Source organism: Sander lucioperca, chromosome 21 (genome assembly GCF_008315115.2).
Source record: "Sander lucioperca isolate FBNREF2018 chromosome 21, SLUC_FBN_1.2, whole genome shotgun sequence".
NCBI classification, from domain to species: Eukaryota; Metazoa; Chordata; class Actinopteri; order Perciformes; family Percidae; genus Sander; species Sander lucioperca.
The window spans coordinates 16,608,575-16,623,192 of NC_050193.1; the positions used below are offsets into that span (position 1 = coordinate 16,608,575).

Sequence of the window (14,618 nt, forward strand, 5' to 3'; positions counted from 1 at the left end):
GCAAACGTAAATTTGGGTCGTTATGAGCTGCTTGCACAATCAACCGACCGGTCGTTTTCTGGGTGAGGACTGTCTGGATGAAGTGATGAAATTAGCAAGTAGCTGGTGAACATAATGGAGCATTTAGCTTCTAAAGAGACAGATACTTCCCTCAGGAGTCGGTGGAGACCAAAACAGAGCTAAAAGGAGCATGCATATTGGAATTACACACAAGAGTGATAGTGAAGGTTAATGTTAAGCATAAAAGCTTGTTTTCAAAATGGTAAAATGGTTTACAAAGATAGAATTATGAGGCTTTATGCTTTCTAAAAATGCACAATCTGCCAAGGTTAGTGAGAATAAGTGTCACCTTTATCTTTTAAATGCTCTACAAATAATTCTGGCATCCATACAGGATGTAAGCTAAATTTGATTGTACTGCTGGTCTGTTTTGCACCATGTTGTTTTGTCTTCAGCAGAAGTGTAGCTTCGATTAGTCAACGTGCCATTAGCGGCCATTACATTTAAGTGAGTGAGTCAATGGGAATGGGAAAGTTTGATTTAGTGGCTAAAGCTATCGCTGTGAGGAATGAAATGGTCCCTGTGGAGCCTTTCTGCACATGTAGTATCCTCTCTTTCTTGCTCTCTTTATTCATCTTTGGCTGTCTCATGGACACACACACACACACACACACACACACACACACACACACACACACACACACACAGGTTTCCTCTGGGACACTCATCAGCCAGCAAGCTCCTTTTAGCAGCTCCCCTGGTGATCTCCATATCTCTAATGAGATTATTGTAGTAATAGGAGGGCTGATAAATCCATTACCCACAACCTATCCTTCCTGCCTGCCTGCCTGTCTATCTCTTTGTCTGATTTCTGCCCATCGTTTGTTTCTCTTGGGAACTCTCAGCCAGGACAGAGAAGAGGAAAAACAAATATACAAGTCATTAGGAGTAGGAGGAGGAGGCGGTGACATTCATGACGAGGAGTGAGTTAAGAGGTAAAAAAAAAAGAAGAGAGATGCAGAGGGCAAAAGAGCAGGAAAGAATGTGGTAGAGAGGGGAAGGAAAAGAAACATGAATTGTGGACAGTTGCAGATGGGGAGAAGATAAATCTCTGGCAAGGGCAGAGAAGTGGCGATTTAAAAGAAAACACAAGGAGAAGTCTAAAAAAAAAAAATGAAATGAAAGAGGATGTGGAGCATGAAGGATGGATGAACAGGGGGTGACTGGGAGAGTGGCTGTTTAAAGGTCATGTGTGTATAGAGAGAGCTGTGTGTGTGCAGAGACATGGGCTCAGTGAGTCCTCTTTTTTTCTCCTTTATCCTTCATCTCCCTCCATCATTATCTTCCTGCTGCCAGTTTCCCCTTTTGTACTTACAGTATTCATCTCTTTCCTGCACTCATCCTCTTTAATCCCTGTTTTCTCTCTCTGTCTGTCTATACTTCACCCTCACACAAACTCCCTCCCTCCCTCCACCTCTCGTTCTTCCTCCCTCTATCTCTCTCCATCAGCTTCAAAGAGCTGTCTCTGTGGCAGACCTCCAGGGCACCTGCCTCTTGAGGTGGAATAACATTGTGTGTGTGTGTGTGTGTGTGTGTGTGTGTGTGTGTGTATTTTTTTCTCTATAAATGAGATTATGTTACAGTGTTTGTTGGTAACCTTTACAGCCCAAATGAAATGTGTGTGCTTGTGTCTATCTCTGCACAGTTTCAGAGTGCGTCAGTCTGTCATTGTGTGTTCACATCTCTGTGTGTTTGCATCTGTGTGCATGTGTGTGTGTGTGTAGGTGTTCGATTGACTGCATTTGGGAATCTGCCACCTCTGGGGGCGTGTGCTGTTTTCTGAGCGGCCCAGAGTGAGATTGGATTAGAGGTTTTGGCCCACGTTGTGTGTAAATTAGACAGAGGCAAGATGTTGGTTCAACCAAGTGTGTAACTGAGTGTGACACAACCCCACAACCAAAAATATATATATTTTTTCTTCTTACCTGTAGTCCTATTCATCAACTGTTTTGTGTAAATTGCCAGGATTAGTCTGCCAATTATTACTTTGAATAATAGATTTAGGCCTATTTACAAACGCCAGTCACAAGTCCTCAGAGTCCAAAGTGACATTTTCTCTGCTTTGTCCGAGCAAAAGTGCAAAACATAGATATTCAATAACACAAAAGCCTCAAATTTTAAAAAGGTGGGACCAGGAAATGTTTGCCTTTTGGGGTTGATTAAGCGATTAAGAAAAGGGTGGATCAAGAAATGTGTCTTTGCAACATTGTGTGTATTCACATCTATGTGGTGAGTTAGAGAGAGAAGTAGCGAAAAAGATAAAGATGAGAAAAAGCAGGGTGGATGTTGGACGATCGATATGAGTCCTCCATCTAATGAAAGTCATTAGAGCGAAGCAGGAAAATCAGTCAAATAAAGGAAAGAGGTTGATGCTCAACTTTGGATGAAGGCCAAAACCACCACTACACACCCTAATTAACTCTGTGTGTGTGTGTGTGTGTGTGTGTGTGTGTGTGTGTGTGTGTGTGTGTGTGTGTGTGTGTGTGTGTGTGTGTGTGTGAGAGAGAGGGGTGTATCGATCGGTGGGCGTGTTGAGAATAGACCTGAACTACCACAATAACACTGGCCTCAATAACATCTTCTTCACTATATCTTCAGGTACATTGAAGTCTTGTAGCCAGTGCCAGTGCTGTGCTGCTCATTGATCGGCTTCTTTCTGTTGAAAAAATGATTCCTCTGATTGAGTGTCAGGAGACACCAGTGTGGTAAACCCTTCAGGTCACTATTTCAAAATGCATGAGATCTGACATGCTTTTTAAAGGAGAGAGAGGTTTAACATGCGGTTTCGACAAAAAAACAGAGGAATCATAGGCAAGGCAAGGCAACTTTATTTATATAGCACATTTCAGCAACAGGGCAATTCAAAGTGCTTTACATAAAACATTAAAGAACAGTTAAATATGACAAAATTAAAAACAGATAAAATACGAGAATAAAATTCAAAGTGCAGTACAATAAATTAAAGAAAGGCAACATCAAAGAGAAAGGTCTTCAGCTTTGATTTTGATAGTGTGATATGTCTAGAGGTCTGTTTTTTCTTATTCAGGTTTTTAATACTTTTATTTATTTTTTATATTTATCTATTAATTGTTGCTGACATTGTCACTTTTTATCCTTCTGTGTTTATGCTGCTAAGTGAGTGATTGATGTCATCTTAATTTCGTTGTGTAGAGATATGCAATGACAATAAACTATCTATCTATCTAATCTATCTAGATATGTTTACCTATTCAAATCCCACCTTAAAACTCACCTGGCCTACCTACTAATACCCGCTCTCTTTGTCCGATTCCCTTCAGCTAGGCTAGTTTGTTTTTTTTCTCCCTTCCTACACGTGTCCGCTCACCTATGTCTCTTTTTTTGTGATTGTCTGGGCTTGTGTCTTTTCCAACACTGTTTGTACCTGTATGATTACTGTTGTTAACACGTTGTAAGGTGACTTTGGGTGTCCAGATAGGTGCCCTAAAATAATAGGCTAGGTATTATTAATATTAGGCCTAATATTATTATTATTATAGGCTAAATGATTTATTATTATAAATTATTATAATAATTGTTTTAAAACATGTTTGGAGGCCCTTTGCTGCATGCCATTCCCCCTCTCTCTCCCCTTTCATGTCTTCATCTGTCCTGTGAAAATTAAGGACTAAAAATGACCCAAAAAATAATCTAAAAAAAAAAAAAAACATGTTTGGAGGTAATCTTTAAATATACCTTGTTGTGGTTCAGGATTTTCGTTGTTCTGTGTAGTGTTGTGGTTGTAAAACCTTTTGCTTTGAGACATTGGTTTCATTTCTTTTGCTGCCCTCTAGTGGACAGGCTAAAAAACTACACATTCTCCCATAATGCACTTTGTGGTTATATTCCCATCATTCCCCGCTGCCTGCGAGCCCTTCGCACCAGTCAAGATGGCGGACAGACCAGGTAAAAGAGCGTGTCCTCTGCTAAATGTATCAAAAATGTTCTCTATTGTGTGTTTTGTTGTTAATATAGTTTGACGTTCTTACAGACGTCGTGTGTTTTACTGTCAGATAATCCGTTAACGAGTCGCCGTTCAGGTTTTAGTGTGACTGAAGGCCGCGCTGAATCCTTTAAGTCACGTCAAGGACTTTGCGTGTCATTGGCTGCTCTGCAGTTAAAATTAATCTGCGAGTCGCTTTAGGACATTTAACCGTCATGCTCGGTGCTCAGAAACTTTAGATAGAACTTGCAGTTTGGACGAAGCTATCATAATACAGTTGTCTATGCTTATCTTAAGATATGTAACCGTGTCTTTTGGCTAGCTTTCACAGTAGCCTGCAAACTCAGTCACTGCCTTTTACCCCAAACTGATATTCTCTTTGGCTAATTTTAATCCTAAAACAACGTAAAGAAATAAAACACAAGAGGCCGTGCTCTGCATACAGTAGGGGTTTGAACGGCGGGCCAAGTGTACTTCTTTCACGGTAGCTGTAATAAAGCTACACACCTGGTAAATGTCAAATGTGTCAAAAGTTAGATCCAGAGATGGAAAGTAGCCAGCAGGTTTAGTTCAGGCATCTGAGCCACTGGAACTTCATTTGTGCCTTTTGTAGATTGAATACTTCTGCTTTACGACTGTGTGGAGGTGAAGTTGTTGACTGACTTACTTTGCTGAATTTAGAGCTGCAACTAAAAGGATTATTTCCTGTATCGGTTAGTCTTCCGATTATTATTTCGAATAATAGTTTTGTCTTCGAAATGTTTAAAAGTATTTACCAATGCCCATCCTCCGAGTCCAAGGTGACACCTTCACTGTTTGGTCTGAGCAGTTCAGTGCAAAACACAGACCTTCAATAACGCATAAGACAAATAAACCAGGAAATGTTTGGGTTAATGGACCTTTTTCACAGCACACATGTTGACTTGTCATAGTAGGAAAAGCACAGCTGAAATTGATAACCTTAACGATGGCTCAATTCAATCAAGTGTCCCAGTAAGCTATTCCAGTGAGTCAGCATGAACAATACCAGGACCTCTCCTAAGTGGAATACAGCCATCATTGATGGTTTGGAACACACCTGTGCTTTTCCTACTATGACATGTCAACATGTCTGCTGTGAAAAAGGTCTATTAGGTGATTATCAAATTGGTTCCCGACTTAGTTTCTGCTAATCTACTAATCAATTTAGCTACCGGCTTACGTGCAGTTTAGTGTCACACATTATTTTCCAAAAACTCAGTGTCCCAAATGATGGTCTTATTTGAGACAGGTAAAGATTAAGGTTAGGGTAGCACAGGTGGTTTAGCAGGTTCATAATTAATTAAGGACATTGTATGGGGAATTTGGGACACTAAACTGCACGTAAACCTTAGTTACCAATCTAGTCAGTTCTGGCAGATTGACCTTTTTTTTTAAAGCTCACTACGGGAGCGTGTCTATGTTCCCCGGGTCCTGTGTTCCCCTCTTTGTATGAGACGGGGGAACATAGGACCCTTTTTCTGGAAAAGGGTCCTATGTTCCCCGGTCTGTTACTTTTTCCACCATTACTGCCAAATTCCATGGCTAACTCTAACCCTACCGTAAAGATTGATAGATTGCAGGGAACACAGGACCCTTTTCCAGAAAAAGGGTCCTATGCTCCCCGGTATGTATTGCTACAAGGGAATGTAGGACCCTTTTTGGGAAAAAGGGGGAACATAGGACCTTTTTTTTCTAAAAAAGGGTTCTATTTTTGCCGCTTGGGGAACATAGGGATGACCCCCTCACTACCAGAGCCATAGCATGTGTTGCTCTATATGGATAATGTGTAATCAAACTGTCTGTGCTGTCTCCACTCGTGACCAGTTCCCGTAGTTGAGAAGCGACTGATGGACGTGAAACTGGGTGAGCTGGGGAGCTGGCTCGGAGGGCGAGACTTCACTCCCAATGGCATCATCTCAGCCGTCCGCAGGGGTGAGGAAAACTGTTCTGACTAAACCTTTACAGAGGGAGGAACTAAAACACAAAAAAGGACCTCAGTTTTCAGCATAGCTTTTTGGAATACCAGCTTTTAATAAAACGGCAGAAGAATGTGAGTACTAGATAAAGGAGCATGGTGATACAGAAACCTATTGTCATCGTTCAGTTGGAAAACCAACCTGACAGCAGTTAACGAATTTGGGAACATTTCAATGCTAAGTTTTTAATAAAAAATAAATAAAAAAGACCAAATCTGCATTTTTAGCAGCACATTTCACCAGAAATCACATCAAAGTCTTAAAAAAACTTTGAACTACAATCATATTAGATATCTTTTATTTAATGCTACATATTTAGGGGACATAGAGGATGTTTTGCTTTCATTTAGGGCTGCAACTAACGATTATTTTCATAGTCGATTAATCTGTCGATTCTTTTCTTGATTAATCGATTAGTTTGATCTATAAAAATGTCAAAACATGGTGAAAAATGTGGATCAGTGTTTCCCAAAGCCTAAGAGGACGTCCTCAAATGTCTTGTTTTGTACACAACTCAAAGATATTCAGTTTACTGTCACAAAGGAGAGAAGAAACTAGAAGATATTCACATTTAACAAGCTGGAATCAGAGAAATCTTATTTTTTTTAATAAAAAAGACTCACGATTAATCGATTATCAAAATAGTTGGCAACTAATCGATTCATCGTTGCACCTCTACTTTCATTCAGAGGAATCTTTAGTCACTAAGACTTTTTGACTTCTAAAATATCGAATGAAATATGTCCATCTAGCATTATTTATGAAACATGTCACCCATAGCAACAGGGTCACCCCCTATGTATGAATTCAGTAAAAGTTACTCTCAGCAGTGTTGTGAACAGCTCTTAAGAGGAAACCCTTAACTAGGAACCTAAAGGAGGGCTCCTAGTCTGATAAGATGCTTAATGAGAACTGCCATTGTAGCTGACGAAGGGCTAGAAAATGTATTGACTCCCAGCTCATCGAGGGCGATTACTTAACCGCACCACATTACACATGCTCTCTTTCTGCGTGTCCTCTTTCCCCATGTTCATACACGTTAAGATCAGTGCATGTAGCATTTGTCTTCAGGTCACATCTTTGTAATTTGAGGATAACTGTGTATGTCATCGTACCGTCTTCCGTGGTGGTTTATGCGGTGTGTTTTTTTTTCTCTCTCGCAGGCCACGACAGATACTACAACAAGTACATTAATGTGAAGAAGGGAGGCATCGGTGGTGTAGCTATGCTGCTGGTTGGCTACGTGGCTTTGAGCTACCTGTGGGAATACGACCACATTAGTAAGAAATGCATACACTCCCGTACTTCCTGTTTAGGATGTTCTACCTTTTTGGAAAAATGTACCAAAACACATGTCATTTTAAATCTTTTCTCCATCTTCTCTTCCAGAACATGATCGCTGGAGGAAGTACCACTAAGCGAGACCATCAGACCTTCGGGGGTTGAACCTCTTTGTTCCCCCTGCTCTTTCTACTCAGCTGTGTGTTGAATATGTGACTGTTGTGACCAATAAACAATCTTAAGATTCATTGTTGGATATCATGTGTGGTTGTGTCTAAGTTTAGTTTCCAGTTGTATAGCTGTATGAAATTATAGCTGTTAAGTTACAATTCTCACTATCAGGAGTGTAGCTGCCTTGAATGAAAGTGTACATAAATCCGTAACAAGAACATTTATTTGTACACACTGTACAGATTGTGAGAAAATGTTCAGACTGTCAACACAATGAAATTCATACTGTGCCAAACTGCTGTTTCCCCACACATCCCTTCAGGTAAAAAGTGAAAGATGTAGATTAAGATTTAACACAAGGTATCCACACACACAACTGGTAATTTCCAGAATTTAAAATGCTTGCAAAGTCTAAAATCTGACTATATGCAAAATTGTGCGTGGTAAGCCAGAAGATTTGAGGTGGTGTGAGTACAATAGGAACCATTGCAGGGTGGATTTGGGCTCTGATTACTTACAGTAGTTCTTAAGTACAGTAATTTACATTCCTACTGGCATTTATCACTTTTTATTGCATTTACACTGTCGGACAGATTTACTAGAAGAATAGAAAGTCGCCTGGTGTCACTGATGCAGTCACATGTCTAAGAAGCGGCAACACGTCACAGCACTGCACCGTGGACCCTGGGTGTGAGGTCTCTTTAAATATTCAGTTCGCTTTAGTACAAACATTGTAGAAAACTGAAGACTAACAAGTCATTAAACCACAGCCACACAGATTGTGACATCTTTTCTGTTCCTTATTTTCATGTATCCACAAAAAATAGAAATAGTAGCTATGTTTATCTTTCTTACGGCTTGTGTCCGTTTGAAGTGACGCACAACAGCGGCAGTCAAAGTCTTTTAAGTTCAACTTCAGCCTGTGGAGCAAAGGAGCTTCCTCTCTTCAGCTGCTCTTCCTCTGCTCCCATCAGGCGAACTGAGCTACAGCACCGTGGTGACCTCAAGGCTGAATGTTACTGTCCACTCAGGAAGGCCAGATGACCTTTAGTGCATTTGTTGGCATAGTGGCCCTTCTCACCACACTGCAGACACAGGGAAGACAAAAGAAGGAGGGTGTTAATGGCTCCTTATTAAAAGCTACAACAACAAAAAAGCTGAAAATGGCGATTAGAGCTGGGCGAATTGGAGAAAATCAAATATGACATTTTTTTACCAAATACCCCTATTGATATTGCGGCGATATTGTAGTGTTGACAATTGGTGCTTTCACAAAATATTTACACGGTGAGATGTTTGATAAATAATCATCAGTAATGTAGATATAATGACTGAGTGGGTAAAGGCAACAAGAACAGCTAGAACGGTCTGGTATGTTCAGAAAATTATCATCACTTTACTGATATGTAGCCTTTAAAACCAGGAAAAGACACTTATCATATTACGGTATCCAAAATTAAAAACAATATCTAGCCTTATACATCGATATTGATATAATATCGATATATTGCAGCTCTATTGGCAATGATTATTTTTTTTCTCCCCCAAGGATATGAAGAAAATACTCTTATTTGCTTTCTTGCTGAGAGTTCAATAAGAAGAATCAATGCCACTCTCATGTCTATAGTAAAGCCGTCTAGCTTAGCTTAGCATAAAGGCTGGAAACGGGGAAACTGCTAGCCTGGCTCTGTCCAAAAGGTAACAAAATCTACCTACAAGAACCTTTAAAGCTCAACAATTAACATGTTTCATCTAATTTCTTTATATACAAAAACTGAAGTGTAGTAACTATAATTTGCTAGCCTAGAAATATAGATGCACCCTAGTGGCAGCAAATGTAATTTGCAGCCATGGGGTCTAGCAACTCTCTGTTGGCTTGCGAGCTGGAAAAACCAAACTCTGGCCGGGCCAATCACATCGTGTATAGAGTCGGTGGGCGGGCTTATGGCTGCTGCTGCTGGGAACACTTTCAAATCGGCTTTGGCCGCGACTCTGGAAGACTTGGAGTTAAGCTTTTCTTTGAGAAAAGAATAAAGAACGGCACTGAAGTCATTCTTAAAAAAGGAAGCTGTGTTCGGAGTTTTGCCGACCGGATACGGCAAAAGTTTAATCTATCAACTAGCTTCGCTACCTTCTTCGTTGCTCTGCCTGGTTGTAGCGCTATCCTATTGCGTGCAGAGAGAATCTGAAAGACAACCGTTTATCCCGCCCCTCAGATTGAGCCCTGCCAATGGTGAGTTCCCAGACCCAACATCTTGATGTGGGTCTGGCTTGTCAGGCTAATAATTTCCTGTTTTACGAGGGGTTCGGTTCTGGACTTTTTCTTGGCCTGGAGCACTTGTCAGACAACCAGCGGAGACTCGAGTAGGTCGCTGCTCCCAGGCAAGAAATAGTCAGACACAACATACCGGTAAAAGATACATACAATATACGGACACAAGAGTATAATTGAAGCATAATATGGAGGTTAGGCATACCTGAGAATAAATGTGTTTAATATCAAACCCATTTCTAATTTTTATTAAATCATTATTATTAATTTACTAGTCACTTAGTGTGACTTTTCTTATCAATATTATGATCTTCATTTATTCCATTTTCCTTAACTTTAACGTTTTATCATTCTGTAAGAATAACAAACCTACACTCACCTAAAGGATTATTAGGAACACCCTACTAATACCGTGTTTGACCCCCTTTCTCCTTCAGAACTACCTTAATTCTTTGTGGCATTGATTCAACAAGGTGCTGGAATCATTCTTTAGAAATGTTGGCCCATATTGATATGATAGCATCCCCCACACCATTACACCACCAGCAGCCTGCCCAGTGGTAACAAGGCATGATGGATCCATGTTCTCATTCTGTTTACGCCAAATTCTGACTCTACCATCTGAATGTCTCAACAGAAATCGAGACTCATCAGACCAGGCAACATTTTTACAGTCTTCAACTGTCCAATTTTGGTGAGCTCGTGCAAATTGTAGCCTCATTTTCCTATTTTTAGTGGAGATGAGTGGTACCCGGTGGGGTCTTCTGCTGGTGTAGCCCATCCGCCTCAAGGTTGTTCGTGTTGTGGCTTCACAAATACTTTGCTGCATACCTCTGTGGTAACGAGTGGTTATTTGAGTCAAAGTTGCTCTTCTATCAGCTTGAATCACTCGACCCGTTCTCCTCTTTCTCCTCATTCTTTGTAAACCCTAGAAATGGTTGTGCGTGAGAATCCCAGTAACCGAGCAGATTGTGAAATACTCAGACCAGCCCGTCTTGCACCAACAACCACGCCACGCTCAAAGTTGCTTAGATCACCTTTCTTTCCCATTCTGACATTCAGTTTGGAGTTCAGGAGATTGTCTAGACCTGGACCACACCCCTGAATGCATTGAAGCAGCTGCCATGTGATTGGTTGATTAGATAATTGCATATAACGAGAAATTTAACAGGTGTTCCTATTAATCCTTTAGGTGAGTGTATATCATGAGTTGTTGAAATAGGAAATCGTAATGCTGCATGTGGGAAAATAACTTTGTAAAAGTCAAGTATTAAAACGGCTACTGGCGGTAGCTTCATATGTACGGTACAGACCAAAAAAGAAAATAAAATATTTCTCAAAATGTGGAACTATGCCTCAAAGGTATTACGAGTATATTTATGACTACAGTGAGAGGGACTGGAGTCTTGAACTGTATTTGAACACACTAGGGCACATTGGCAGAGAAATGTTCAGATGACTCACCTTGTAGCAGGTGACCTGGTCCAGTGGCCGAGGCCCTCTGTTGCCAGTCATGTGATTTTGCTGAGGCGCAGACATCGGCATGTGGTTCTGCGGCCGCATGCCTGGACTGGAGTTGGTCAGCTGGATTAGAGAGAGCGACGAGCGTCCCATGCTGGGCACAGGCTGCAGCAGGGAACACGCAAAGAGAAATCATTTTTGTTGCGCTGTTCAGCTACAAAGTAGCAGGTAAAAAACACGGAGTGGTGTATTTGGGTGTTTGTGGAAGTGTCCTCTTACCTTTGTCTGGTTCTGAATTTGCTGTGGTAGAGGAGGCTGTTCAGAAGCTCCCATAGGCAACTCAAAACGAGGGCTGTAGAAGAACATCTACCGTTAAATCTACATAACTGCAAGGTGAAGTCTCGGATTATTTTTAGTTTACTGCCAACTCAATCTTTTGTCTAAAGAATATTTTACTAGATGACATAATCATCCAAAAATAAAGACAGAGAGAACTATCCCAAACTACCAAATGCTAAAACAAGTCATAAGTGGTGTCTTTTGTTTTACATGCAACATAAAAAAGCATTTCTATTAGAGCTGGGCAATATATCGATATTATATCGATATCGTGATATGAGACTAGAGATCGTCTTAGATTTTGGATATCGTAATATGGTAAATGTTGTCTTTTCCTGGTTTTAAAGGCTGCATTACAGTAAAGTGATGTCATTTTCTGAACTTACCAGACTGTTGTAACTGTTCTATTATTTGCCTTTACTCACTCAGTCATTATATCCACATTACTGATGATTATTTATCAAAAATCTAATTTTTTGTGAAAAGCACCAATATCGATACTGCAACGATATTGTAGTGTTGACTACACTACAATATCGTTGCGGTATCGATATTGAGGTATTTGGTCAAAAATATCATGATATTTGATTTTCTCCATATCGCCCAGGACTAATTTCTATTATGTAAGAATCAAATAAAAAGGATAACATACTGCATAAATTTACAGGATTTTCCCTCTGGACAGAAGCCCACCAGGTAATTCACACAGATCACCCTCCTTGTATGTCTGTGTCTGCAGTCAGGACCTAAGACAGGGAGGTGGGTGAAGATCAACACAAAGTAAAGAGGCGGTTTTTCTGTTGATGAAGAAATTCAAACCAGCAGGGGAACACTATGTGTATTAATGTAAACAGTATGTTTAGGGGGTGTTAATATCAGTACTGCTGGAATGTTTATGTGAGCAGGACGTACCGTGTTTGCAGAAGCCTCGGTCGTACCAGGGACAATCTTTGATCTTTGACTCTGGATCAATGTGCAGGAACGGACATTCCTTGTTGCTGCACTCACCTGCGAGAGTCAACACACAATTTTAAAAACGGGGACAAAAACACTCTAGGCGTTTTGACAACCGGGCGCTGATCAACAGTCAGTCATCGAGCTCATCTGTGTCATTTTATGAAACATCAAGTCAACGAACCAAACTTGGAGTAGAAGTAGCATTCAGGCATCTTTGTCATGTCGTATTCATGGAGAAACTCGCACTGGTCTCCCTTCTTACAAAGTCCTCTGAGCCAGTGCTTACACACCACCGTCTTCTCTCCGCTGATGTGACGGAACGGACACATCCCACCTGGGAGTGGAAACAAAGAAAGATGTAACAGATGTTGGCACAACTTCCCTAATTCATGCCCCAGGTTTTTGTTCATGGGTCATTTTTTTTTTTTTTGGGCTTTTCCGCTTTTAATGGATAGGACAGCTAGGTGAGAAAGGGGAGAGAGAGGGGGAAGACATGCAGGAAATCATCACAGGTCGGACTCGAACCCTGGACCTTTGCATTGAGGCATAAGCCTCTCAGTATATGTGCGCCTGCTCTACCCACTGAACCAACCCGGCCACTCGTGGGTCAGTTTTAAACAATAGAGGGAGGAATGTTAAAATGGTGAGCAGGATTGATGCAAAGTTGGTGATCCTGCTTTCTGTTTTGATGGCCCTAACATGTGGAATGCCCTCCCCTTGAATCTTACAGCAGCAAATTCCCTTTTTTTATTTTTAAAAAGAAATTAAAGACCTATCGTTTAGATTTGCAATCATTTAACCTAATAACTAACAAAAACAATATGATCATATTAACCACTGAGTCAGTAAAATAACCAGTTAAGGACCATGTCAAACCACCAGCCAGCCCTACTGTAGGCTTTCATTTATTTATTGTATTTGTGAGCCGTGGATGCAATATTATGTTTCAACATGAGAAGTTATCCTTGCTTGGATAAATTATCTAACAGGGTGCAATTTAAAGATGAGAGGTTAACGTTAATGACTGCATTATGGGAATGTAGGACCCAGTGTTTTTAAAGCTCGACTCGTACTAGAGACTAAAAGCCAGGATAACTCTGCCTCTGCAGCTTTAGTTTTGACCTTTCCATCTCTTGTGAGTCCCCAACCTTTGTGGGAGTGAAATACTGTAGTGCTGGATTGTTGTCGCGTTGTGTTTTTACCTTTCTGACAAGCTGCTCTCATGAAGAACTCACACACAGCAGACCCGGACTCTGCAGGGACACACATTATTACAAAGTTAATAATAAAGACATTGGGTTGAGGAAACACGAAGTCAACGTGAACAGTCACCACCGGCCAGGTGTTAAATGTCAACCTGCCGTTAGGTACCATCAGTTTGACCGTTAACTCTGATTAATGTTTACCTACAACGGCTAGGTAACAGCTAGCTAGCTAGCTAGCTAGCATACAAGCACTTACTGTCCATGCCGGGGAATGGCAGAGGCTGTGCTCCTAGCTGCTGCTGCACAGCCAATTCCAGGTCAAACTTGAGGTGGTCCACGGTAGCCAGCATATCCTGCATGTCTGCGTTAGTTTGAAGTGCTCCGGTCAAAGAAATATCAGTTTAGATTAGATGGTTTAAGGTTGAGCTCGCCAGGTAGCCCACTAACGTTCGTACTTTCTGCGACAGCCAGCTAAAGTGGCTAACGAGGCTAGCTAGGCTAACCGATAAGCTAACATCAATCGGCGAGGTCCCTGATGAGAAACCACAATAGCTGATGTTCTTTGTGTCTTAATGGGACCGTTTTAAAGAAAACAGCCGAACATTATTCGGTCTGACTTGTTGTTTGTCACGAACTGCTCCTTGTTCTCAGTGGATGGGTGTAAGGCGCGCAGTCGCAGACTGACCTCTGACCTGACGAATTAAGACCAGACTAAACGATCATCGAGTTCTTTGGCAAACTCACTACCAGTTTACTACACATCATGGTGGCCTTTCTGCTGATTTAAATTAATTCACCAGTATTAAATTGGGGAGAAATTAACATTGTAAAAGAAAAAAACAAGTACAAAAGGTAATAACTTCCCCAAAACATTTTCAAAATAGCATAACTGTTTTTATTTCCTATAATCTCAG

General features: G+C 40.9%; 2 protein-coding genes and 1 long non-coding RNA gene across 3 annotated transcripts; 1 reads left to right on the top strand and 2 right to left on the bottom strand.

Annotated features, from left to right (window-relative positions):
* Positions 1–3,864: 3,864 nt before the first annotated feature.
* On the top strand, positions 3,865–7,555 carry atp5mf (ATP synthase membrane subunit f). The gene is made up of 4 exons (XM_031320733.2): positions 3,865–3,984; positions 5,867–5,974; positions 7,182–7,298; positions 7,408–7,555. Exons 1-4 carry the CDS (start codon positions 3,906–3,908, stop codon positions 7,434–7,436), a joined length of 333 nt encoding a protein of 110 aa, XP_031176593.1. The 5' UTR covers positions 3,865–3,905; the 3' UTR covers positions 7,437–7,555.
* Positions 6,050–6,873, bottom strand: LOC116065296. The gene is made up of 2 exons (XR_004108692.1): positions 6,698–6,873; positions 6,050–6,357 (listed from the first exon to the last, which is right to left on the bottom strand). It is a non-coding gene; the product is annotated as an uncharacterized LOC116065296 (long non-coding RNA).
* Positions 7,556–7,675: 120 nt separating the features above from the next.
* On the bottom strand, positions 7,676–14,433 carry cpsf4 (cleavage and polyadenylation specific factor 4). Its single transcript, XM_031320722.2, has 8 exons — positions 13,961–14,433; positions 13,702–13,752; positions 12,681–12,833; positions 12,455–12,550; positions 12,195–12,288; positions 11,483–11,555; positions 11,207–11,368; positions 7,676–8,555 (listed from the first exon to the last, which is right to left on the bottom strand). The coding sequence occupies exons 1-8, from the start codon at positions 14,061–14,063 to the stop codon at positions 8,487–8,489; spliced, it is 801 nt and encodes a 266-aa protein (XP_031176582.1). The 5' UTR covers positions 14,064–14,433; the 3' UTR covers positions 7,676–8,486.
* Positions 14,434–14,618: the final 185 nt, after the last annotated feature.